This window comes from Xiphophorus maculatus, chromosome 6 (genome assembly GCF_002775205.1).
Source record: "Xiphophorus maculatus strain JP 163 A chromosome 6, X_maculatus-5.0-male, whole genome shotgun sequence".
NCBI classification, from domain to species: domain Eukaryota; kingdom Metazoa; phylum Chordata; class Actinopteri; order Cyprinodontiformes; family Poeciliidae; genus Xiphophorus; species Xiphophorus maculatus.
Genome location: NC_036448.1, coordinates 22,553,491 through 22,580,553, shown reverse-complemented (window position 1 = coordinate 22,580,553; position 27,063 = coordinate 22,553,491). Strand labels below are relative to the sequence as shown.

The 27,063-nt window shown below is 39.2% G+C and overlaps 1 protein-coding gene across 8 annotated transcripts in view; it reads right to left on the bottom strand.

Moving 5' to 3' along the window:
* epb41l3 (erythrocyte membrane protein band 4.1 like 3) overlaps positions 1–27,063 on the bottom strand; it is a 64,993-nt gene that overhangs the window by 11,199 nt on the left and 26,731 nt on the right. For 4 of the 8 annotated variants that reach the window (XM_023335981.1, XM_023335984.1, XM_023335983.1 and 1 more), the window contains exons 4-20: positions 22,356–22,460; positions 22,088–22,130; positions 21,923–21,998; positions 21,481–21,699; positions 20,171–20,258; positions 17,100–17,252; positions 16,276–16,373; positions 14,851–15,026; positions 13,733–13,929; positions 12,842–13,438; positions 9,151–9,204; positions 7,021–7,056; positions 4,895–5,092; positions 2,585–2,632; positions 1,632–2,249; positions 640–672; positions 233–298 (exon numbers count right to left, since the gene is read on the bottom strand). In XM_023335981.1, coding sequence (XP_023191749.1) covers positions 233–298; positions 640–672; positions 1,632–2,249; positions 2,585–2,632; positions 4,895–5,092; positions 7,021–7,056; positions 9,151–9,204; positions 12,842–13,438; positions 13,733–13,929; positions 14,851–15,026; positions 16,276–16,373; positions 17,100–17,252; positions 20,171–20,258; positions 21,481–21,699; positions 21,923–21,998; positions 22,088–22,130; positions 22,356–22,460 — 2,805 coding nt within the window. Of the gene's footprint in view, positions 1–232; positions 299–639; positions 673–1,631; positions 2,250–2,584; positions 2,633–4,894; positions 5,093–6,647; positions 6,714–7,020; positions 7,057–9,150; positions 9,205–12,841; positions 13,439–13,732; positions 13,930–14,850; positions 15,027–16,275; positions 16,374–17,099; positions 17,253–20,170; positions 20,259–21,480; positions 21,700–21,922; positions 21,999–22,087; positions 22,131–22,355; positions 22,461–27,063 lie in introns of all 8 variants that reach the window. The other 4 variants (XM_023335985.1, XM_023335986.1, XM_023335987.1 and 1 more) reach the window with 4 other exon arrangements.

The window sequence follows — 27,063 nt, the reverse complement described above, 5'->3', positions numbered from 1 at the left end:
TTTACCACTAAGGCGTGTTTCCATTATGTAACCCTGAACTTTTAGTCTCCTGTTTGTTTGCTATTATCTGCATTTTAATTGATGTTTGCAGAAAAAAAAAAAACAGCCAGGAGTCCTCATGCAGTTTGGTGGAAACACACACATAAAAACAAACATTTATGATCAATAATTTCTGATGGTGACTGTTTTAACACTGCAAACTAAGCTGAAGGCTGCAGTGCTCAAAACTGACCTTTGGTTTTGCGGACTCGGCTTCGTTTTCAGTAACGACCACCGCCTTCTCCTGGTCAGCTGATACCTGCGAACGACAGATGCACCCTTGTTCAAGTTTTGCATCACAACTTCAAACATCACAGTCTTGATTCTTATCTCTCCTCATAAGAAGGAAAAAAAATGTTGAAGTAGTTAATTTTCACTGGATACAATGAAGATGCAGCGCCTTGCAAAAGTCGAGATGTAGCCACAAACGTCTGTTTTATGCGCTAAAACAAAGTAGCAGAGAGGTGAAAGAAATCCTGAACGTTTGATTGGAAAAGTGTGATCGTATTCCCACAGCAGGATGCTGCCACCACCGTGTATTACAGATAACTTCTCATAATTTTGCAAGGCACTGTCATGATCCAGAGAGCCGGCGTTCACCTTGTGAGAGGGAGAAACCCATCCAGGCGCAGACTGGTGAAACAGCAATGAGTGAACACAAAAGACAGAGAGGAAAAGTGAAGAAAGGACAGTAAGACATCACAGTGAACAGCAACAGGACAGAACAGGAGGAAAAATAAAGATGTGAAGGCAGCTGATTGTATGAAAAAACCAATATGAAGCACAAAATCTGGATTTGGAATCCACTGGAAACATTTCACTGATTTTTCAGGTAGATCCATACAATAGATTAATGACCTGTCCTTCAGGGTGGAGGTGGGGATTTTGGAGGATGTGGTGGGAAAAGCTACAACTGGAGCTATGAAGTAGGGGTGCACCTATTTATCGGCCAGCTGAAACATTTTTTGGGAGATCGGCCGATACTTGCATGTGAAGCTGATCTTATCTACTGCAGCAAAGCTCTAAAAATCAACCACTGTCTGCTCCTGATCCCTGCGAGAGCAGAAGATGCAAACATGCACCTCATGTCTGCATGTTTGCAGTTAACAACAGTCACTTCACTGTTGCCAACTTAGCGACTTTCTTGGTATATTTAGTGACATTTCAGATAAAAAAAAAAGGTATTGGCCAAAATTTTAATCAGCAGGTCAGGATTTTTAAAGGTAAATTGGCCAGAAAACTGCAATCGGTGCACCGCTACTATGAAGGTACCCCTTTAAGGGAAATGAGAAGAAGGAATAATTTAGCTGAAAAAAAAGAAAAAAACAAACAAAAGTTAGTCAGAGCTCCTGGTAGGTTCCTTGTCGATGGGAGAGCTGCTCAAGCATGGAAAGCTGCTCAATAAAATGCAAAACAAACCTTAAAAAAAGACTTTGGGTTAAAAAACGAGCAACAGAAAGCGGCGGTTAGCCTCCTGAAGGATTATTAGCCATGCTGGGTTGTTCTGTTAAACCGATGCAGCGATGGAGGGGAGGAGGGTTGTGGGTGGGTAGGGCATGAAGGGCGGTTTGCTTTGGGTTTTCATACAGTACCACAGCTAAGGACGCAGAAACCGTAACGTGAGTCGGGCTCGACTTCGGCTGGATTCCTTCGGCTTTCTGCTGCGGCTCATCCAAAGTCTTCAGCTCTTTCAATTCCTTTGTAAACACGCTGACGACCTCTGAACTCTCCACCTTCTCCTCGGAAATCCACGACGCCATCGCTTTCTTTGGCGAGTCGACGCCTCTAATCTGACTCACGTCACCATGTTTAATCTCAGCTTTTAGTGAAGCTTGACGTTTCTGCTCCTTGTTGCCGTCGGTTTCCGATTCCGCCCGGTCCACCAGTCCTTCTTTTTTGCTCGTTTCTTCGTCCTCTTTGTTCTCCGCCTGCTTAAAGATGATGAGCGTGCCTTTCTTGTCGCTGATGGCCTGCGACACTTCTTGTCTCACCGCTCCAGGGCTGAGCTTCGTCGCTGACTTGTCCGATGCCTCTTCCTCCTCCTCCTGGGAGTCCTGGGTTTTGCCCCCCGCCTCCTCCCTCAATGTCCCGTCCACGAAGACGTCGTCGTCCATGGTGGTGGACAGGCTAATGCCGTGGGGCCCCGAGGAGGTGGCCCCGTCTGTCACAACGCTATCCGCCACGTATTTCACCAGATATCCCACTGCCGCCTGGAGAGAAACTCCACTCGTTGGAAAAAAGGAACGGCTCAGGTTAAGAGGACAGAAGGCGTCACGCAACGAGAACCAGGCGGACGCACAAACACAGGCAGAGCACCACAAGTATCCGGATACAATTTAGCTTTCAATAATAAAAATATAGTTAACTTCATCTGATCTGAATGGTAGGGAGTTTGGGCTAACTTTCACATCAGATAAATTAACTGATTAAAATCATACTTAGTAGGATCTACATACATGTGGAGCTGGAAAGACACAAGAAGAGCAAAAGCAACACAACAAGACGTAGAAACGTCCAAAATGCCCAGAAACAGGAAGTAGCTCACCACAGTGTCTTTAGGTCCCGCCTCCTGCTCCGTCTGCTCATCTTTCGCCTGAAAGGAAACGGAAATACAGAAAGTTTGAAAACATTCAAATCAAATGGGGAACATTCAGGGTCTCCACCAGAGGCGCTGCTATTAGATCTGCACTTAAAGAAAAAAGATTATTCAGCTTTTAAAAAATTTAATTTGTTACAAGTAATCTAATTAAGTATCCAATAAATATATTTGGTTTATTTTTTCAGTCAGTTTTAGTCAAAATGTGAAACTTATTGCTGATATCCGATTAGAGACTTTATTAGTTGACAAATTCATATGACAACCAATTGCTGATGAGATCATGTGACAAATCCAGTAATAGAACTGAAAACACAAAGTGCAAAGTTAATTAAGGAACACTGTAAAAATAACAAGTAAACAAGAAACACCACACAATGTTAAAACATTTAAGAAACCTTAAAATGTACAAAACCTGCGACGTGAGAATATTTTCTCAGTGTTGGAAAAACATTTCATGTGAAAAAATATTTTTTTAATCTTGTAATTCCAGAAACTTCATTGGAAATTCTTGACTTTTGTTTTCCTGTGGCATAGACAAGGACAGACGTCTACTTCTGTTAGTCTGTTCAAAATGAGAAAAACAAGAGAACATCCCTTCAGAGGGGGCTGATGCGTTTTTATCTTCATTAATACTGAAATCACAGCTATTTGTCCAAACTTGCCCATATCTACAATCAGGGCAACAACCAAAAGGTTTAAAACAACAAACTGTGATGAAAAGTGTTGAAAGGGGAACGGTGTTTCTCAATAGGGCTGATAACGGGATAATTTTTAAATAAACTAAATAAGATGTGTCTAAATAAATATGCATAAGAACTTTTTATTGTAAAAGAAAGTCTAAATGCGTCTAAAATGTTGTAAATCTGTAAATACCAGCAACTCTATAGAGAAATCTGTGAAAAACCATCATTTAACCCCAAACCGTCTGTTTCTCCTCTGCTGTTTACTGCCTTAACGGAGTCCAAGTCGATATTTCTGGGGTAAATCTCCACTTGGATCAGCAGTTTCTACAGAAAGCCTCTCCAATGTGGAAAACGTACCATCCAAACAAAGCAATGAAAGAAATTCAGAGCTTTTTTGTGAAACAGTCAACAGAATCAATAATGCCGCGCTCCTCCCATAACGGCCTTACGTCCCATTGTTCAGAGACTAATACTTCGAAGCAAAACCCGACAGACCAGCTGACGATTTGAGTCCAGATCAGCCCTAAAGTCAAACAAACAGTCAGACCAGCTGCTGGTCATACTGGCAGCTACACTTACATCCCTACAAAAAGACACTAGAATCCAAAAACACTCAAATGTGAGAAAATGTGATGAAAAAGAAGCAAGTCTGAAGTTTGTGTTAAAGATTTAGCATTAGGGCTGGGCGATGAGTCGAGTTTTTGGCTTTTGAAGATTTAATTTGCGGAAAATTTGGATTTCTTTTTCCACCGTTCAGAGTGAGGTGAGCACGCCACAGGCGGCCATCTTGTTTGACAAGTGTTTTACAACTTTATTTGGACTTTGAATTCAAGTTGATTTTACAATTACTAGGACCAGGACAAGGCTTTTTTTTTAATTATGAGAATAAAGTCAGAATTTTATGAGAACCGCAGTACAAAAAAATTAAAATTAAAATAAAGATGGCACAAGCTTTAAGATAAGATTTATTTGTCATTGTCATCAACAGATTACAACGAGATTGTAATCTGTTATACTTCTATTAAGTATAATCTTTACAGATTATACTTAATAGAAACACTTCAGCTTTTAAAATATTAGCATTAATTTATTATCAGTAGCAGGACTTCATGCAAATAACTGCATTTCAAAGAAAGATCTACACAAACTGACCTATAATATTAATAAAAAGGGCTAGTTTTAAGTGAAATAACCTGCCAATGGAACAAGACATTTACTCATATTGTAAGTTAAAAAGTTTTGCTCCACTGACAGATTATCTTAGTTAAAACTAATATATCTTTCCTAGATATTAGGGAATTATTTAGTTAAAACAAGCTGCTGAAAAGTTCTTTGTAAGTTAGTTTTGTCTTATTTCAAGTCTATTCAAGATGTTTGCACCAGATTTTGTGTTTTTACAGTTTTATAAAAACTCTCGGAAATCCGACGGACTCTGATCTACACTCCCATAAATCTGAGACCGCCACCCTAAAATTAACTCAGCGATGATTCCTGCAGCTTGTATCTCACTAAAGACGTCGTTCGCTGACACCACGCCCCACACAGACATGCCGTCGTCACGGCTGCAGCTTACGTCCTGCAGCTCCAGCGGCTCTATCATCGGGTCTTCATCCGCTCTGGGCGAGCGCAGAGGTGACGACGACAGTCTCTTCTCCCACTCCGTCAGACCCGGAGCGCCGCCGCCGCCATTGCTGCCGGTCTCCAGGAAGGAGCGCTTCAGCTCGCTGATGTTGGTCTGATGCTTGACCACCTCGGGTGGAGGCTCAGAGTCCTGCGGCCGACGAACCGGAGGCGATGAGGGAGGGAACGGAGTCAAGCTTTATATACGCAACAGCAGCTCGTATCTCCAAATGAGGTACGAAGTAGAAAAAATCTGAATGCTGCTTTTCTCTGGGTTCCTACACATGTTCATGTCAAAACGCTACAATCTGCAAGACTGTCTGCAAGTACAAATACAAAAGCTCAATATGAGTTTTGGCAGATATTCTACAGTGAGACAGATTGGATGAACTGGGGGACAGACAAAAAGATAGCCGCAGTAACAAGCGGGCGGGCGGACGGATGGATGGATGGATGGATGGATGGATGGATGGATGGATGGATGGATGGATGGACGGATGGATGGATGGACGGATGGATGGACTGCAACAACACAAAATCTTAATCTAGATAAAAGTAATTTTATCTAGTTTCTACTACAAATATCTTTGTACACTTGAAATAAGATGAAACTAACATACAAGTAAATTTTCAGAAAAACACATTAGAGCTTGTTTTAAGTCAATAATTCGTTAGATTGATAAAAGAAGTGCTAGTTCCATTGGCAGATTTCATAGCTTTTAAAATGGGAAAACGTCTTGTTATAAGTGAAATAGTCTGTCAGTGGAATTAGCACTTTTAAAAACAAAATCAATATTAAATATTTACTTAAAACAAACTCCTATATTTTGCTTAAAATTTACTATGCATCAGAAAACTAACTTATTTTCAAGTTAGTTTTGTCTTTTTTTAAGTGTATTAAGATATTTGCAGTAGTAACTAAACCAAAAATACTTGGGTACGATTTTATGTTTTTGCAGTGTTGATATAAAATGGATGGATGAATGAATGAATGAATGCATACTGGAATGAATGGATGAACAACCATACGAAAGGACAGTGAAAGGATGGATAGAGGGATGATGAAGTGATGGATGGATGGTCGACAGATGGATGTACAGCTTTTGAAGAATGTGATAATCTAAATTTATTCCAGAATTCTCCCTCATCTTATTAAAAGTTAAATTCTAGGTTTTTCCCAGACTGTGTAGGAACCCTGATTTCTGCAGACTTGCACCACACACACACACACACACACACACACACACACACACACACACACACACACACACACACACACACACACACACACACACACACACACACACACACACACACACACACACACACACACACACACACACACACACACGTTGTTACTATGAGGGAAGTACTTTTAAAGGCGCTGCACAGCCTTTAAACAAAAATATAAGCTTAAATACTTAAAAGCATTTAAGACCAACTTATTTAGAGAGGAAAAAAGTTAGAAAAAAACGTTTCATGCTTTGTATTTAAGCACAACACTCCCACATCTCAAAACAAACCTACTCCAGTTTAATTTGGTTATTTGTTTTTAAAGAGTCTGAAAGATCACAGCAACAACTACTTCAAATCTGCAGTCAGGGAAACTGTACGTAACGCTCTGATTTATCCACTCATCAGGAGTATTTTTAATTCCTTAAAAGCACCTGCATGCATATTTCAGATGTGCTCCATTTCTTACCAACCTCTAGCATCAGATTACTGTGCCTGATAAAAACATTTTCCCCTTTTGCTCGTCTTATGAAACTATACTGCAAAAAATAGAGAAAAGACAAAGGAGTTGTTAGTTCAACTCTTATTTGGAGAAAATGGGAGCTTTGGCTTCTGCTACATGGGAGTAACTAAAATGTAATGAGAGAAAAACAATCATGCCAAAAAACAAACAACTTAAAAAGGACAAAATCCGACTCTTGGGTGTGGCTGAATGATAACGCAGACGAAATTAACAATTAGTTGGCTGTTTGAGGAAAACCAAAGCAGAAAAGAAGGAAAACCAATGAGCGAAAGCTGATTTTGGTTCCAGTCACCCAGCGGGGTCACCCAGCGACCCCGGTGTACCTGAGTCCGCATCTCGGAGTCTTCATCGGCTTCCGACTGACAGCGAGGAAAGTGGAGAGAAGAAAGAAGGTGAGAGGAGGCAGAAAACCGTCATGAAAGAGAGGCGAGGTGGATGGTGAAATCAGAAAATGGACAGAAAATAAAGAATTAAAGGCAAATGTTAGGGAAAAAAGAATCGGTTTTTCAGATTTGAAACACAGCAAACACACAACTTCTGGCTGCTAAAGTTTTAAAGCTCTGCCTTGAGAAACATTTCACTTTTAAAACGGACATGAAACCAAGCTGCATAATGTCAAGTACAGGTAAAACCACAAGTTTAAATACACTGAATAAAAAGACATTTCCTCACTATCTGAAGTTAAATCAGACCAATTGGCTGATTTAACAAACTTATTTCTATTGCTATCATAGAAGTGCACCAGTTCCTCCTGATGTTGTTTTCTCTCTCATTATTGTGACAATTAGCAAATAGAAATAATTTCGGTGATTCTAACCAGTAGCACCTGCAGCTGTTCGGCTCTACGCTTTGTGTGTACCTTGGGACTTTTGTCATATAATTATTATTGAAGTTTTTATTATTTTTCCCCTTTGCTATTCACAGAACTGTAGGGGGAAAAAAACAGTCTTTTGTGCTAAAAGTGGACACATGTCCGTCCTAAACCTGAATATTATTGGTCCGTTTACTTTTATTTGGCAGCTTGGCGCTTTCTGTAAGCTAAACATGAATAAGCGGACTTTTAACCCTCAAACAGTTTTAAGAGAGGTCGAGTGGATCCCGCCTGAACTTTTTATCCTGTGCACGGTCCGTCTGCGCTTTTACAAGTTTTTTTTTCTGTTTGGGAATTGAAGCGCTGACGGGACACCCCATCGCTCCTCCATTGATTGACAGTGACACCTGCCGCGCGCTTCCCCAACGTCACACTAGACTGGGAGATTTAAACAGTTAAATCTAGTCAAAAAGTTCATCTCCTCCTCCTCTGGAGGTCTCAGACACACCACCTGACCCTGGAAATCTCCATCCTCATCCTCCCGTGGATCACATGGGTGGGCTTTGCATTTCTGTCTTTATTATTTAGCGTATTTTCCTCAAAATTGGGCGTCCTGTGGGTCAGATCTGCTGTTTCTGTGCCATGCGCATCGCGTACCTGTATCGTATTTGTGTTGGGTAGGTTTGTGCGGTTAGTTTTGTGAGGTTTATGCATATTGGGGATGCGGCTGCGTTCGTGTGAATCAGGTACGTGTGCATACCCTCTGATAATATTCTGCAGGCGCCCCTGATTCTAACTGACCTAAAACAAGAAAAGTTTGGTCTGATTTGACTTCAGACTGTTAGAAAAAAGGTGCATCTGGATATTTTTATGTACTTACTTCTGATTTCTACAACTTAAAATTTTAAAAGAAAATAAATGTGGTAGTTTCGAATGCATCTTTGCTTTTTCTTTAAAACCAAAAACAATTTTTTTAGATAGTAAAATTTTTTTTTTTTTACTTGTGCCATTTTATTACAGAATAATGCTGTAACTTGTAATTTGGCTGAATTTAGTGCAAACAAAACAAAGCAGGAAAATTAAAGTAAATTACTTTCAACATGCTTAAACAGTCTTTCTCGCAAATTTCCATTAGCTAAAGTGGACACTGTGGAAACTTTTATTATCTTTAAATAACATTTCATAGTGAGTGGAAAAACTGTGTTACGACTGAAGCACGCTACAACTTGAACCCATATTGAGCCAGGTAACAATTTGTTGCATTGAAATAAACAAAAATCCAAAAAGAACAACAGAAATTGTCCTTGCTGCTATAAATGGTTTTCTGCTAAATGCATTTCATATTTTAGTTGGTAAAAACTGATGATTTAGTACAAGAGTTTGATTTTATCATAAAACTAATTATACTTCATGCTATAATGCGAATGGCATCATAAAGGAAAGGCCCACAGATCAGTGAAATGAAACTAGAAGAACTTATAAAAAAGGAAGATACTCAAAAATAAGGAAGTGCAAAAACAGTAATATTAAAAACAAAAACAAGAACTAAAATGTGCAGACCAACCATTTGAGCAACCCTTCAAACATTTGTAGAAATAAAGCATTTCTTTAGCTTTTTTTACTCTCTTTTTGACGTACAAACCTCTGTGGCGGTCATCTCTCCATCACACGCAAAGTCCGTACGTTCGCTGTCGGTCTGCGATTGCAGACCAAAGCAAAACATTCCGAGTTGCAAACGAGAAAAAGAAGAAGGACCCAACTTGTAAAAAAAACTACATTTATAATCAACACAGATTTGTTGCTACCACACATGAGAGGTTGTCAGATGATGTCACTGATGTCAGACAAGGACCACAGCTAAAGTCTGAAACTTACCAAAAACAAACAAACAAAAAAAAACAATAAAAACAGAAAAACAAAGCAAGCAGAACAGACTCAGAGGAAGCTGATCGGAAAGTGGACTGTCGCTCAATTTGTGCTGAAGAGGCTGCAACCTTGAACTGCAGGGTAGAAGTTTACATACACTCATCTTTAAATTTATAAAGTAGCATTTTGAACTGTTGTTTTTACAGGGTGGAATGGTGACCCAACAAACAATTTCAATGGTTAAAATTTTTTATGAAACTTGGGTTTCAGGACGACAGAGTTGGGCTGTTGTTGAAGTAGTTTTACAAGAAAGGACAAAATGTGTCTTTTTGATTTCTGTTTTAAACCCCTCTTATGAAAAGAACGCCACTGATAAACACTTTTGTTCTTAGCTTGCATTAAAAAAATCACTTGAATCTTGATAAGAAGGCTAAATATCCACGATCAAACATTCATAGGTGGAGCCTGGAATGATCAACGCTCATTCCAGGCTCCACACGTCATGTCGGGCAAAATGACGTGTAAAAGTGGCTGTTTTGATGCGACAGCTTGAAATACGATCAGAATAAATACACATATTGATGGGGAGAGAGGATCTTCTGACACACAACTGAATGTATTTTAAAAATGAAGGATTTGTGCCCTATTGAAAGTCACTGATTGAACCAGCTGGTCTAAACCAAGGACACGGCTTTTAAATATGGCTGACCTGCTGGTTTTAAATTTTGCTGATACCGATTTTTTTTTTTGTCTGAAAAGACGCTAAATATCGCGACGCCCCAGCAGCGGGGCGACCATTTGTAACCACTCGTGTGCAGACGTGACCCAGTGGGCCGATTTACTTAATTTTGGGTTTTAAAATTGCTTTAATTATTTGTTGCATCACCTTCCCACTCTGGGAAAAAAAAAATCAAGACCAAGTTATTTTAGGTTTCACTGCCCACGATGACTGCCTGTAAACTTCTTATCAGCATTGCGTACACCTGTGGATAATTTGCAGTAAGACACGGTATCAGAAGGAAGCTAATCATCAGATTTGATGAGCAGATTTTGTGGCTGTACAGTCGCCCGACTTTCAGGCCCTCCCCCTCCTCTCCATGCATGTCAACATGGCGGTGATGTGGACGATCCTCGTCTCTCTGCATCGCTTCATTAAGCTCATTGTTGCAAAGCGAGCTGCTGGATGTGAAATAACACATCCTAACGGCGATAATCAACAGAAATATGATACAAGCGATCGATTATAAAAGTGTGCAGCTTCGGTTGAGTTGGAAAGAGATGCAGGGAGACCGAGCGGAGAAATGATGTTAAGTGACGACTAAATATGGTGTCTTACAAAACTATCCATATAGACCAACACAAAGTTTGCAAAATTGTGAAGCGGAAGGTCTGGCTTTCAAAATGTTTTACAATAATCTGAAAAGTGTGGCATGGATTTTTACTTGCCAGACAGCTCGAGCTCAGGCAGACTGCAAAGAGAGCTTCTGTGAACATTGGTTTTCAAATTTCTCCACAGATTATCAGTTAGATTTAGGTCCGAACTTTGACTCTTTCATTCAAATACATGAGGAGACTCTGATCTACGTTCCAGATATTTGAAGAATCGATAATTGAAGTAACCATCAACTTCAGCTAATATAGTTGATAAATTGAGTATATAAGCAGCAAAATAAAAAATTTCTAACAGAATAACACACTCAGAGCAGTAATTAAACCAAAACTATAAAATATATATGTACATTTTGCTTTTAAGATAAAAAATCTCTTCTTTTGTTGTAAATATGTTCTACTCAGAACTCGTTAAGTGACATTTTTAGTTTCACCTGGTTCAAATTCTGTACAATAATAAAAAACTTCTATTAAGCAACTTCTGTTATTCTATTATTGATCTGATAATCAAAAAAATAATCAGCGCTATGCTGCTATTTCAAGCAGAAAGAGCTGAGCTTTTGTTGATGTTAAAAGTATTTTTTACCTGCAGATGCATCCTTTGCTACAAATGATTTAGCATTCGCTAAAAAAATTTGTTTTGCTACATTTTAGGGAATAAATGTTTATTTTCTTATTTAAAAAAGGAATTTTATTTTTCTACAACTTTGCGTTGGTCACAGAAATTCCCAATAAAATACTTTATAATTTCCGATTGCAACATGAAGTAGCAGAAAAGTGAAAACATTCAGGGCGTATGAATATTTTTACATGATGTTGCCGTTTTCTGAGTTCTCGCTGAACAGGATTAGTCAGAAATTGATTGATGATGCGTTAAAGTTGAGATGGGTTAGGCACCAAGAGACCAAGTTATAGGAAGATTTGTCTCTAAATAACAAAAGGCCGTTTCTAGAAATCCAACTCTCCTCAACAGAAAACCGTCTCTTTAGCAGCTGCATTTCCATCACAAACGTGCGCAAAGTCTTTTGATATTCTGATGTCGAAAAAACACAATTTTGCAATTGCAGTGTTTCTATTAAAATGACACGGAAAAAAGATACTGCACACAATAAGTTATTAAAATCATGGACGTAAACACTTGCATGAGATGTATTTATAATTCATTCCCAGCACTATCGCTCATCTTCCATCAGAGTCATCGGCAACTTATTCAGGCACTGGAGCGACAAGCCCCGCCTACTTGGGAGCGGCGTTTTGGGGAAATTGTAGAAGAGTTATGGCTTCAATACGTTCGAATGACAACATGAACTGTGCAATGCTGTGAGAGCTCCGGTGGAGCCGGCTGCACATTGTGCCAATGCCTGCCAATAAGCTGCTGTGTGCAAATTGGCATAATGCGAAAAAAAGCGTTTCTGTTGAGGTTTGCGAAAACCATCAATTTTCACATGGCTGAAAAATCACCTCATTCTAGAACAAAAGCGTTTTATCAAAAGATGGTGTTTGCATTGAGTTAATTTATTTTAGTAATTCCAATTTGTGCAATTTTATGGTCAGTTGAAACACAGCTACTAACTAGCTAATGGGTGGTGTCACTGATTGAGTCACAAGGGCAACTCTGTTGCAAGAATCAAACCCGCCATTTTTAAAAATTTGCAACAGTCACTCATCCTCATCCTAGCGCCAAACATAATCAAAAAATTTTAATTTCTTTTAAACTGGCATAAATTTATTTTCATTATTCCAATTTACACAATTTTATGGTCTGATGGAAACACAGCTCACGATCGTGACAAACTAAATTTGACGCCACTGCAGGTAAACTAATCCCGTGTTTGTGTCTAACCCTCTCGTCACGGTGAAGCAGCCAATCAGAAATGAGATGGCGAGACTTGCAGGTTCATCTCTGTCAGTGTGAGTGATGTTTGATGGTTTCAACAGGATGAGACAGCAGAGATGAGGCTCTGAAAGTAGGAGACTGACAGACACTGGGACACACACGATGTCCAGGTCAGATCTGAACGATTACGGGACAGAATCAGGCGTGAAAAGGTCACTCTGGGGTCAGCTGGAACACACACCTCCTCTTCCTCTGAACTGTCATGGTCATGGTAGCCCTGGGCTATGGAGGCGGTCAGGGAGGCTGCCTTGGGCTCCAGGTAGCAGAGGCAGAGCGCCAGCGGGAAGGACAGGGTGAGGGCGTAGGGGACTGAGAAGGAAGTGGTGAGCAGGAAGAAGAAGATGAACAGGAAGCAGGGGATGAGGGACGGCGACTTGATGGGGAGGAAGTTCTGCGCGCACTCCGGGACGAAGCGCATCTCGGACAGATCGGGGAAGGTGATGTAGCCGTCCTCGTCCAGGACGGAGGACAGGTCGGGCAGGTGCAGGGAGAAGGAGAAGAGCGTGCCACCGCCCGCCCCACGCCGCCCACCCCGCTCCAGGCGCTGCTTGCGGGCGGACAGCAGCAGCGCCTGCTCCTCCAGCAGAGCGGCCTTGCGGTCGGCGCGGGCCTGCCGCCGCCAGCAGCCGCCGCCGCAGCTCTTGGCCGGGCTGACCGACGACGCCCGCTTGCGGCCGCTCTCCCTGCGCCTCCGCCGCACTTTGGTCGAAGAGATGGGGGACGATGGGAGGGAGAGCTCGGAGCGCAGCGGGTCGCTGGCGTACGCAGGGGAGGGGGGCTGGATAACGTATGTGTGAATGGAGAGAAGCGAAGGGGGGAAGGAGGCGGTGAGGGGGACACGCATGAGCACACACGAGTAAAATGTGAGGGTCAAAGGAAGGACAAGAAAAGAAAAGCGAATTAGTAAAGAAGCAAAGGATGAGAAGCCTCACTACTGCAGAGGGTTAAGCTGAAAGCAACTGGGAGTTTTACATCAGCCATCAACAAAGTAATAAAGAAATAAAACAGGAAACAAGAAAAAACAGGAACTCTGAGTATACGCCTCGGTGAGAGCCGGTGGACAAATCTCTACCTTCGTGTCGTGTCTGAGCGGCGTCGTGGCGTCGGTCTCCGCGGCAACTTCCTGCGCATCCTCCCGCTCCGCATTCTCCTCCTCCGCCTTCCTCTCTGTCGTTACCGTGGTGATGATGTCCTCCTTAGCTATGACTTTGGGCGCCCCGTCTGTGGCGTTGCCTTTCACGGGAGTCTCATGGTTCTCTGTGATGGGAGCTGAGGAGAAAGACGGTCTTTAATCTGGGATTATCAGGGACTACGACGGTTTTAAAGAAACAAAGAATCAAAAAAATAAGTTTTGTACACAAACATAAACATGAAAGATATAATGATCTAAAATATACTGCTTTCTTTTAATAAATCAGAATGTCATTAAGAAGTATTTATTTCAGTAGTTCTTTTTTAAAAAAACTAAGTTTTCTACATTGAACAAATGTAACAGAGTGATTGTTTAGTGTTGATGAGTGCAGTTAAATTTTTTCATGTAAACCCTAAAATCAGAATATCAAAAGGGTTTTTAATGCAGAAATGTCAAGTTACAACATTAAAAAACAATTTACTTTTTGTCATGTGGGCCAAAAAAATGTCCTTTAAAAATTGAAATTACCAAAAATGGAGTGATTTTTTTTACCTGCTTAACAATATTTAATTAAAAAATAAGGTAATCATAATTTCTTTGTAGGAATGAGATTGTAGATCCAAAACTTCAAATAGGTTTTTCTTGTTAAATGAAAGGTATCCAATTTGCTGATTATTTTTGGCTGGATTGAAGAAAACTAAAAAAAGACTTCATCTAGGTCAGTCTTCATTTTAAAAACATTTGTTGTATTTAGCTGCCTTTTAATACTGTAATTAAAAGCAGATTTGGGTAAACCAAGTCAGCAGTTGTAGTTTTGTCCTAATTTGCGTAATTTCTGTGGCTGGGGGCAGGAGAGCCGCACAAAATTAGTCCAATGACCCCAAAAGGCCCCTGAGCCTCACTTTGAACACCTTTTGTCAAGAGGAAGTTGAGGAATTCTCACAAGGCTTCCTTCAGACCTCAGCAAAGGGTCGTTCACCTCCATGCCACGCTGCATTGATGCAGTAATAAACACAAACCAAGCCTGAATCCAGAGATTGCAAGCAGGACAATCTGACCTCCGTCTAAGCTGCGGGACATGTTGTAGCGTTTGCTGGAGGAGCGTTCAAACAGCGGCGCCGGCCTGGCGATCTGCGCGCTGGCGCTCCGTGTCTGAGCCTGGGTTCTGCCGCTGTAGCGAAACTTGGAGCCGAGGCTGAGGAACTTCTTCGGTGGCGCCTCAGGAGACACGAGCCTGTGACAAGTTACAAACAAGCACATTAGTCAAACCAGAAATAAAACACTGATTTAAGCCACAGCACTAAAACTCCTCATTTAAATGCGTCTCCAGGGGGCCCCCAGGCCGGCTTCGCTACGCCAAATGACTCGAGTGAACGCATTTTTGCTTGAAGCAGCAACTTTACATCATGAACTACAACCAGGCTCAGCAGTCTCTGCTTCACAGGAAGGAGATCAAGTACAGTGACACCAGGAGGAAAGTGCAAAGCAATCTTGGCTCCCTCAAATTTAAATACTGCCACAGAGACAATTAATGTCATTTTACTTCATTAATATTTAAAACCCAGCTTGCCTTGAAATATATTATTTTTCAAAGTTCAGTGTATTTTATTGGGATTTTATGTAATATACCACAACAATATGTGCATAAACATTTGTGACGCACATTTTCATTAAATCTACTGTACTCTGATTCCCCTAAATAAAAGATCCACTGCAACTAAATGCTTTCAGAAGGCCAGATTTACTTTCAGCATAAATGGAGCTGCTTTGAATATGAATCATGTGTTTGTTAGTACTTCATTTAGGAGTATCAGATTATCAGGGTGTCCTTAAATATAAATTTTTCACAAAATAACAAAGAAGTACGTAAGTCTAGCTTTGAAGGAGCAAATGCACGAACTAGTTCTTCAGGATTACTCCTGGACAGGATATTTCTAATATTAACAATATTCCAAAAATGAAAGAAGAAAATCCTAGAAATATATTTATTGTAGGACTAAAATGACATGTTCTGGGCAAAAATAACAAAAGGGTTTTCTACTTTATTATTCAATTTTCTTTTTCAGACATTCTTAATTTAAATTCACAATTTAAAAGCATGAAGTTTAATGTCATCCAGGTTTTAATGTTTTCAACACCTGCATGTAATCTACCTAAAACTTTGGATTCATCAGGATTTATATGTAGATATAGCTGAGTATCATCAGCATAACAGTGAAAACATACAGTAAAAAAACTGATCCAAGAACAGAGCCCTGCGGGACTCCACAAATAACCCTGGAGTGAAGAAAATGTATCGCTCACATGAACAAATTGGAAATTTTGCATTGATCTATTACATAAAATCTCAATAGATAAACAGGAGTTTTCTGTTGCAATGCGACAGGGTTCAAGTGGTAAAGACATTTTACCAAGACACTACAGAAAAGGCAGATTTTGCAAATCGTTTTTAACCTGAAGTACTGTAAGCTTCCTGCTGTTACCTGAAGAAGGTGTGGTGCTCCACACAGACCTTCCATAGCCTTTTGGCAGCGCGATGGTTTGGGAGCTTGAAACCAATCGTACTTTCAAACTGCTCAAACTGCAACAGAGACAACAAAAAATACAAACTTCAGTCCTTGTTTTTATTTTAATTAAAACCCTGAAGAATATTCCCAAATGATTTTACATGAAATGATTAATCATGACTAATTGATCATTGAATTAATCGTTAACAAATTTAGTAATCAATTAATCGTTGGTATACAGACTGCAAAAAAGGCCATTTGCTAAAAGAACATTTCAGAGCTGTAATTATGCCCAAACTGAACAAAATACATACAAATTTTCCATTTAAGATAAAAAAAAGTTTAGTTTTTCTGCAAACATGTTTCACCCACGACTCAAATTACAGGTTTCGTTTCACCCTTTTTGTACAAAAAGTGCTTCAGTAGTTAAATGAAAAATCTGCAGTGTCACAATTTCTTTTATCCGATTAATTGACTAATCGTCAGAATATTTCATTATTAAAATGATTGATAGTTGCAGCACTATGCTAGTTTAACTTTCTCTTTAACCATGTCAACAAAGCCCTACCTTCAAATTCAATGTCCCAATTCAACACTTAATGATTAAAGAGGCAAACAGTGATAAATTATGAAACATTAACATTTCTACAATGTGATTTCTAGAATATTTGACAGAGTAGTTTCCATTTCACCTCCTCTTCCTCTGAAGAGGAAACCCAAATTTTCACATTTTAAGAACCTCTGGATTTATATTTCCTGAGAAATCATGGATGACTTTAGCGGTCTGTTGCGGTTTTTACCTCGCCGGGTCGGATTTTGATGTAAAAGTTGTTCCTTTTGTAGGAGATCTTGAGGATTTTGGGCCACGCAAACCTGTTGATCCGCAGCCTGTCTCTGTAGATGAGGAGGCCGCTTGCACAAACTCCCAGCATGATCTCTACGCCTTCAGAGTCCTGCGAAAACAACACGGTGAGAAAACACATGAACACACATCTGTTTCAGGAGGCTGGAGGAAAACCCACCCAACTGCATCACTCCCCTCTGTAATCCACAGCAAATAAACTTTCATAAACTCTTCGGTATGTACGGGAAGTGTTCAGGCGTCACAGCAGGAGAAAGTAGAAATGTAAAAGAAAAAGGTTTGTGGTGATGACAGGGGGTTGAGCAGGCAGGCATGGAGCGGAGTCAGGCGTGAGGTTCTCTAATCTCCTCTATGCACGCGGCGGTGACACTGAATGGCGGCTAGCGGGGCACCGACTGGCAGCAGTGAAGGTTTTTAGGAAAAAAATAAAGATGATGCTCTTCACTGTACAAGCGTGAAATGGCTGGCTGAAACCAACGAGGGATCCGAAGTGGGAGCAACTAATCTCGAGTGATAAATGGGTTGTGTTGTGTGGAGCCATGCACAAGTGGAAAACACACTCACTCAGGTAGTGTAAGCACATGGAAAGCGGCCTCTTACCTCTCCCTCAGCTGGAGCCAAGCTTTCATAGAGATTCCCTACCAACTTTGCATTTCATGAGAGAGGAGAGAAGACAAAAGAGGAAGCTCTTCTGATATGTACATATTTTCTTGTGTATCAAAACTGTAACTAACGGAGGAGGCGCTGATCCCCGACGTCTATTCAGTTCGATCAAAGCCACTTCCTCATCTCTGTCATCTCGTCCGCATCGCTCACACACAGGCCCATTCTGACTCTCAAAGCTCTTTTTGATAATCCGTTTTATGCTCTCTCTCTTTCCTGCCTGTTCTGATGCTGCTTTTGATGCCGGTGGAAGAGAAAGAGTAAAAAAAATAAAAATAAATAAATAAAAACAAACAAAAAAAAGTCAAGCTGGGCTCCAGATCTGCTCTGGCAAACCCACAGAGACGGCAGTGAGACGGTGTGAGTCGACCGGTGCAGAAGCGACGTTAAACGATGTCAAACCAAGGGGTTACCGTGGCAGCCATGATGTTTGTCAAGCAGGTGTGCTGTGAGGCATCACAAGTAACAGCATGGGTGAAATATGTGTGGGAAGAAACAGATAAAATATTTTTGGGACATTTCGTATTTAGGAACGATTTGTATCGGACTTCCTGATGAACCTCAACTCTTTACATCTAAGCCTGTCTCACTAAGCATGACAAATTGAAATAAGTTTGATCATTTCCATGCTGATGATTAATTAATTTTTATTAATCATATAAAATTTTGTTTACAGAGACATCAAAATACATTTTATTTCTGGTTTCATGTGGTTTTTATTTCTGTTTTATTTATTGTTTTTGCTGATAATATATTTTTTAAAGATATATAAAATATCTTCTGGCTTCAGTGCTAAGTGTTCCTTACTAAATTAAAGTTTATTGATCTTCGAGAGGGCAACAGGCATTATTAAGCCATTATTATTACTTTAAAATTGTCTCAAAACAACAATATTATCATTTATTGCAATAAGTTCTCTGGACGCTTCATCACCCAGTAAAATTTGTTATTGTGACAGGCCTACTTATATCAGCTGTTGGTTTACTGGGATTTTAAGTCACTCAAACAAATAATAAATAATAATAATTTTAAAACAACAACTCCCTAGTTATATGCGTACATCTTGTGTAATTGGAATATAGTCTATGTACGTTATTGTTTTTAAGTAAGCAGAAGTTTTCCACTTTAACTTCAGTTTTTTTTTGTCATTTACAAATGTTGCTAAAGAGACTGTATTGGCTGCTGCAGTTTTCCCAGACAGCTTTGGATTCAGGAAAATGCTACACAAAGAGCAGCTGAATCACTAGTCATTAAATTTTATGATGTTCAAGAATTGTCTCAGTTTATGAAGGGGGGGAGCAACTTTTTCTGGACATTTTAATCAGAAGATGATTAACATTTTAAGCCCAATTGTCCAATCATACCAAAACAAACAAAAGGAAATCATGCTGGTGTTTTCTTTCTACTGCACCAAAAAGCTGTGCATAAATATATTGTCAGCAGGAGCACGTCTAGAGTTTCTCTGTAGCTGTGTTGAGTCAGATGAATGTAGAGAAGGATGGACAGATAAGACTGCAATTAATCAAATTTAGAGAAAAACTCGATAGTCCTCCACAAGCAAACTAACAAAGACATAATAAATACTTAAATAATGTATATAAAAAGATAAAAATGTAATTTTCCAGCCTGCTATCATCTAACAAGAGCAACACAAAAAGAGGGAGTGGTGCCGATATGAGACCGATTCTCTAAAAATGGCTGAAAAAAAAGGCAAATGGTTGTGACCCATGAGTAAAACATGCTAATAAAACATGTTCATTTTATGTTGATGACCATGTGACCATGAGTCATGTAATGACCAGAGTGGACAAAGAAGGGGCAGCTGTAAACAATATTAACATAAAAAAACTTCTTCTTTTTTCTTTTTTTTTTTTTATGTATCAATATTTGATTTATCATGCTATTTATTCATATTCAAGAAAAATAAGTTCCTTTCAATTTAGCTCCTTGAACTCTGGAGTCCTTACAGGTAAACTAATATAGTTCGTACATAAAAAAAAAAAAAAGAAATCACCCAAATTAAATGCTAGTTCTGGATAAGGAATAGCAACCTGCAAAAAAAGTACAAATTTCTTATAAAAATAAAAAAATATAAAAAAATTCAACCGCCAAAAAATCTATATACAGATTGTAGCTGCTGATTCTTTTCCCACACAAACAAAACCCAGAAAAGTATTTATCTGGATAACAATAACTTTTTATAAGAGTTACTTTTTACGTATTTTAAAATTAAAATACCAGTGCAGGTGCTTTTTGAGTTCAATGTGTATTTCATTATTAATTCACCAGTGATAAAGTAAAAGATGGAATAATAAATCAGGAGTTACCACTTTGTCAGCTTGTTACCTTAGCATGATGGAGGTCAACCCCATACATAGACAGCTTTTTGGCATTTTCCAGGAAGTGGATTTCGGCTACAGCTGGTGTCATCCCCCTGCAGCAAAAACATAAAACAAATACTAGTTACCGAAATATCTTCGTGAATCAAAACAGAAAAACAATCGGTGCCTCTATATTTAAAATCCAACAGGTACAAATCAATGAATGAGGTTATTATCGCTGTAGTTTAAGATCAAAGCCTCCATTTTATGCCGCATTTGTGCAGCAAATGAAAGTTTCACTTCTTAAAACTGACAAACATTTGAATTTCATCACTGTGTTACTAATCTACTTACAAGTTTAACTTTTCTTTAAAAATAAATTGTTTTAAGACGATGCACATGTAAGATGATTGGCATTATTATTCGATTCCTTTCTAAGCTCTTTCTAAGAATATTACACACGACTCATTATAATCCAGTGAAAATCAAGAACTAAGAGCAAGAAAAACCCACAAAGTTCATTGCTAAATCCTCTATTCTTTCTACAATTTATTTTGTATTATCTAAAGTATAAAAACTTCATGCTGTTAAAAACTAAGTCACAAATAATTCTTGGGAAACTGGATTATAAATCCTGTCTTAAGTGGATCATTTCCAAAGAAATACATTAAGTTTAAGTTACTCTTTTCAATGTATTAAGTGTATTTTTTTTTACTTTGATCAGCGATGTCCAAAGTGTGGCCCAGGGGCCATTTGTGGCTGTCTAGATATTTGCTGTGGATTATAATTTTATTTGGCCCCTCGGTCCACAATTTGAGAAAGGAGTGAATTTGCGATTAATTTGAGAGTTGTCCAGACAAATAAAATCTTCTTAAACATTTGATAACTTGGATACAAGAAAAAGTATTTTTCTGTATTAATGTTCCTGTTTTCATTGATTACGCTTTGCTAAAACCAGCAAACGCTACACGTTTGTCGCAAAAAAAGGGGGAAAAAAAGAAGCTTCGGAAGATATTTTTGTCATTTAAAACAGCAACTGTGCAAGAGGATGTGTATATTTTGGATCAACAATGATTTACAGATTCCAAATTAAACTACTTTGCTGTATAATGCTGTATAATAGTATCTATACAGTATATTATTGAAGAGATGAAAACAACAAATGTCTTAAGAAATAAGTCTATAATTTAAAAAACTAAATGTGGCCATCGAGTGCTATCCACTTGACAATATTGGCCCAAATGGCAAAACGTTTGATTACTGACTTAATCAATAAATGCTTTCATTGGGGGAATAAAGCATAACAAAACCATGGCTAAAGAGTCAGACACCAACTTGTAGGTCTTGTGGAGCTCCATGACCTTCTCCTCCAGCTCTTTGGTCTGGTTGGGTGCGAAGCGGATTTCGCTGATGTAGTCGCTGCCCAGCTCCTCCAGGTCGTAGTCTCCGAGTTCAGACTGCACCGTGTAGGAGCCCAGCAGCGTGTGGGTGGCAAAGGAACAAGGCAGGCGACCCGAAACGACGTCATCCCTCAGCTGCAAGCACAGGTAGTACCTGGGAGAAAATAAAGACAAACAGGTTTCAATACACGGCGATATTCTCATGTTGGACGGTTTAGCTCAAGCTCCAGAGCAGTATTACATTTTTTTAATTAACTGCACCATGGATTGTGGTGGTCACTTAAATTCTCTTCCTAACAGAAGAATAATTAGTCCTAGAAATCAGTGATAATTAGAAAACATGATGCATAACCTTTTTAAATCAGCAGCTGACTCACCTTGTTATGTCCTCGCACAGTTGCGACGGGTCTGGCGGGTAAAACTTCACGTTAAAAGAAAAGTTCCAGGGTCCGTCTGCGACGCACAAAGAGTGAGAGATAATCACAGTTAGGATTTAGCCTGTTAGTGGTACAACAGGCTAGTCACTGGGATTTAAGACGTACTCCGGATCTGCTTCTTAAGCTCTTTGGAAGGGTCCAACCAATTCTGCAAAACCACAGAAGAAAAAAGTCACAACCAGTTTCTATACAAATTACATAAAGATGTGTTTCTTAAAAGTAGGAGATCTTAACTAGTGTGTCTCGCTGACTTACTTTCAAAATGTAGTTTAGGAAGAGTTACTGTACTTCAGCTTGAATTATTATGTTATTGTGAACAACTTTATAGTTTCATAAGGGGGTCGGGGTCACAAGTAAATTTTTTTCAGATTACCTTTTGACTCTCTATATCTCTGTATGTGATGCCAAAGTAGTCCTTCTCCAGCAGGTTGAGGTATTCACACACCTTATCAAGGAGCACTTGGCCTTTGGCTCGTTTCTATGAGAAGAAAACCAAAAACTTGTTTTAAACTTGAATCAATTAATATTGAAATATGTAAAGGTGACCTATTATGGTTCCTTGAACGGGTTAGGATAAGCCTATGAGCGATACAAAACATGTTCACAACATTTTGGCACAAAATCATTCTTGATGAGATTTTAGTTTGCTCAGTTCTGCCTATTCTGAGCTGTTTTAGGGCATCCTGTCACTTTAAATCCAGATAAGCTCCTGCTGGCCACGCATATCAACTCAACGTTTACACTCACACATGAAAATGGATGCAAACAGACGCAAAATTATATACCCGTACATCTTTGAAAAGCAAAAGTAGAGCCTCCTGCTCAACCAACAAGAATCCAGCAAGTGGTTTCAACAACAAAACGCTTGTCTTTTCCAGCAGCCATTGTACAGCGCACACAGTAAACTGGGATTGCTTGGGTTGCTAGGTGATGGCGTAGTGTGACTCAACAATCAGGAAGTTTTTGAAACTGCTCAGTTTCCAGACATAACAAAACACAGTAACTTTTTGCCAAAAAATGCTGAGTTTTTTAAGCAGTTGGGTTGTTTTTAGAAGAAGCTGAGACATAAAAGTACAAAAACAAGCAAAAAGTGAATTTTGTATAACGGGTCTCCTTTAATGTGTTTGATTGCCGTTTACTTTTCTTTTTAAACATTGCTTTTACGAGTGACGTTTCATTTATGTGATCAAAACATCTACACTTAAATTTTGAGAAAATTTTTTGTCTTTATACACGAAGAAGCACCCACACCTCCAAATTGCACATATAGCTCTGGAAAAAATGAAGAGCCCACTGCACTAAACCCTATTGAAAACCTCATGTTTGTTCCACCAAATATTGATTTATGAACTATTCCTGATTAAAATATTAGTATTGTTGTTTCTAAATGAAAATGAACTTGTTTTTCTTTTTGCATTATTTGAGGTCTGAAAGCACTGCATCTTTTTCATTATTTTGACCATTTCTCATTTTCTGTAAATAAATACTCAGAAGGTAATCTGAATTTTTGCTTTGAATATCGGAGGAATGTTGTCAGCAGTTCATAGCATAAAAGAATAATGTTCATTTTACTCAAACATATACCTCTAAAACAGTAAAATCAGGAAAACGGATCGTTTTAAGTGGTCTCTTAATTTTTTACAGAGCTATATTGGGTTGTAGGTTAAACACAAATTATATTTATCACGATAAAGAGAACATGGAAAACACATGCTGTCCACTCGATTGGAAAATATCAGATACAGACAGAATAAAATGTAAAAAGAGAAAACTTATCAGGATTATGAACAGAATTTTAACTCTACTGGTTGCAGGAAAACAATCCTACCCAATCATCTCTAAGGAAGTCAACACAGTCATGTCAGATGACTTCTGCCCGACCTCTACAACGTGAAGCCGGCTGTACAGACACGCAAACAAAAAACGCTTTGATGTACAAAACCTCTTGGATCAGTCAAGCAGCTATGGAAGAGATAAGGACCCAGTCACCAGAGTAAGCAAGCGGTGAACTGTCTGGATGTCTTCGCCAGGGGAAAACAAAAGCAAGCTGGAAGGTAAACTGACCTCAGATCAGATGAGGAACATTGATTTTGGTCAACTGTGTCTAAACATAGAACGTAAACAGGAACAGACTCACAGTGATCTTGTAGGAGAAGTGAGACTGCACAGTCAGACACTTATTTGGAAAACAAAATACCATTTTCATAACCCGTTTCATGTGAAGGCGCTTTCTGCATAAGTCGTTGCACAAACAGAAAGTCAGCAAATATAATTTTACATTTCTCAGCTGCACCACATTATAAATTTAAGATGCTTGACTAATAGTGGCTAAAAATATAGAGAATTATTACGATACTTTCATTCTGTACAGTCACAAACTATCCAGTAAGTACAAAAAAAGTCCGAAGGTAGAAAGACCTTCACAAATTTAATGTCATCATCTAGGAGATGTCGGGGATTTCATTTTCCCTCTATCACAACCTAACAGAGTGAGAAGTGCAGCTGTGGGAGCTTCAGCAGCTCCGTGTCGCAGAAAATAATAGGAAACGATTAGCCTGGACTGCTTCCCACAGGGGCCAGCTGAGCTGAGCTGGAAAACTACAAGGTCAGGGGGATAAAAGTGTCAAGGCTTGACGTCCCGGACCATCTCAGATGGGGGATGGAGGCTGGGAGGAGGAAGCCTCTCTGGTAATTAGTTTTCCAACCTCAGCTGGACTGGTCCTGTCTCATCTCTGCTGGGTTTAAACTGAGCTGGGAGGAGGATTCAATGAAGATGACTACACACAATAACACATCTTCACAATTCAAAAAAAGAAGAAAAATAAAAAAAACAATAAAAAATGTAATGCATGTTAGTATTCGAGCCTCATGTCTTCTCTTGTCAAGCCCAGATCATTTTAAAAAAAGAATACACACAGTATTGGTTTCAGAAACGTTTTCATTCACATAAATCCATTCAAATCCACCCCTGTTGTTTTAAACATGCCAGTCCCATAGGGGGCAGTGTAACACAAAGCTAAAGCCTATGTCAGCCAATCAGATTGCTTCAAAACAAACACAACGTTCTGCTAGAAATTAAACATGGCGCCAGGAGGTTCATTTGTGTGGACAGACATACAGGTTGGACTGCTTTTAAATAGAGTATTGGAACATAAAGTTATTGAAAAACAAAACAATGTCAATCAGAAATCATGTTAAAGCAACTGTTCGTCATAACTCGTCAAGATCAAGATCATGAATGCTCTTAAAGGGCCGGTGGTGTCAGAATGTGTTAATAAAACCTATTCACAAAATATCAATGAATTCTTAAAATTAAATGATATTATTGAACGTCTTTTCAGTCCCTCCAGGATTTTGTGATTCTTTCTGTGATTTAAAAAAAATAAAAATCAAAGTGTTTGTGGAACTAATCTGGAAATATTTGCAAAAAAAATGCAATTTTTTATTACTGGCTGCATAGATCATGGACAATAATCTGGCATCAATTAAGGCTGAGGCAGCTGTTTAGTACTAGTGAGAAATTTTGACAATTTTTCAGAAAAATCTGCAATAAACTCCAAATTATTAGCACAAAAAAGTGAGGGGATTTGTTGACTTTGCATGAATTTCCCTGATAATTCTCAAGAAACTGTAGGAACTGATTGATATGATTTGGCAATAAGCAGATAAAAACTGCATAGATTTGATTGACAACATAAAATTTAAGTAGACTTAGTGTTTAGTCTAGAATCTAAAGAGCCACATAAGAAGGTATGTTGGGCTGGATTTGGCCCATCGGCCTTGAGTTTGACACATGGGATGTAGATAGATTGGCACAGATTGTAATGTGTGGATCCCCAAATTTCCATTTTCCTCATGTACACACACAAACACAAATATTGAGTTTTATCAAATCTCCACTTTCGTTGGTTTGGTTTTTAGGGACGTAAAACAGAGTTTTCGTGTGGATGAAAGGCAAAATGCATAAAAATGTATTCTACCTTTAAGCTGAAAATGAAACTACAGGAAATTCCTACAACAAATTAAAATGCAGTATCCGGGTGTGCTGTGGTGGCGCAGGGGTTAAGCACAACCCACGTATGGAGGCCTTGGTCCTCAACGTGGCTGCCGCAGGTTCGATTCCCAGCCTGCCGCATGTCTTCCCCTTCTCTCATTACCCCCTTTCCTGTCAGTTAACTATCAAACAAAGGCCACTAGAGCCAATAAAACCTTTTTTAAAAAAAAGCAGTATCGGTCTCAAAGGTGCAAAGATAAATAACCAATATTTCCTACTATTTTACTGTGGTGGGACATCACAGCAAAGTTTCTCAGCACCGCAACAGGAACAGTCGGCTAACCTCGGCATCCAACCCCCTGCTGAGGAGGAATCTGCTTAATAAAAAGGTTTGCAGTCTGAGCTCCTGTTCAGCCTGGACACATCCGAGAAATCTTCTAAGGTTTTCTGTCTCCAAACTTGGAGAAAAGCTCAAGGGAGCTTTAGTGAAAGCAGCATTAGTGAAATGCCAAACAAAAGTCTCATTTATTCCTGATACAGTGAGGATTCAAGAGAAAGATTAACTTTACAGGCAGAGAGAGGTTGTTATGTGGTGAAGCTCAAGCTTCACACATTTAAAAGGATAAAGCTTTTTCTGTTTCAGGCTTAAGTTGAATCAATACAACTGTAGAGCTCAGTTTGTCTCATTTAAAGCTTCTTATTTAAGACAAAAAGACAGAAGTTTATCATTTATGTCTTTTTCACAGCAGCTCTGATGTGCTGAAGTGCCCCATGAGGAGCTTTTTCCCCAGACAAAACAGAAAAACTAAGGGCAATACATCACAAGAAGTGACTCTCGGTGGACAAATGTAAAGGTGCAAATCTATAAAATCACAGATACTGTAAATCAGCGTCCTGAATGCATTTGGCTGCCAAACCTGTCCTGCTAAATGTCATGAAATTTTACGCTTGGGTAGAACAAAGCCGTACAAAGCGTTGACCCGTCAAACCATCAGTTACCAAAACCACACTCCAAAAAAAATAAATAAAGAAATTATAAAAGCGCAAGAGGGGTCAGTTCAAGCCCGCTGGACTGCGCACAGCGTAA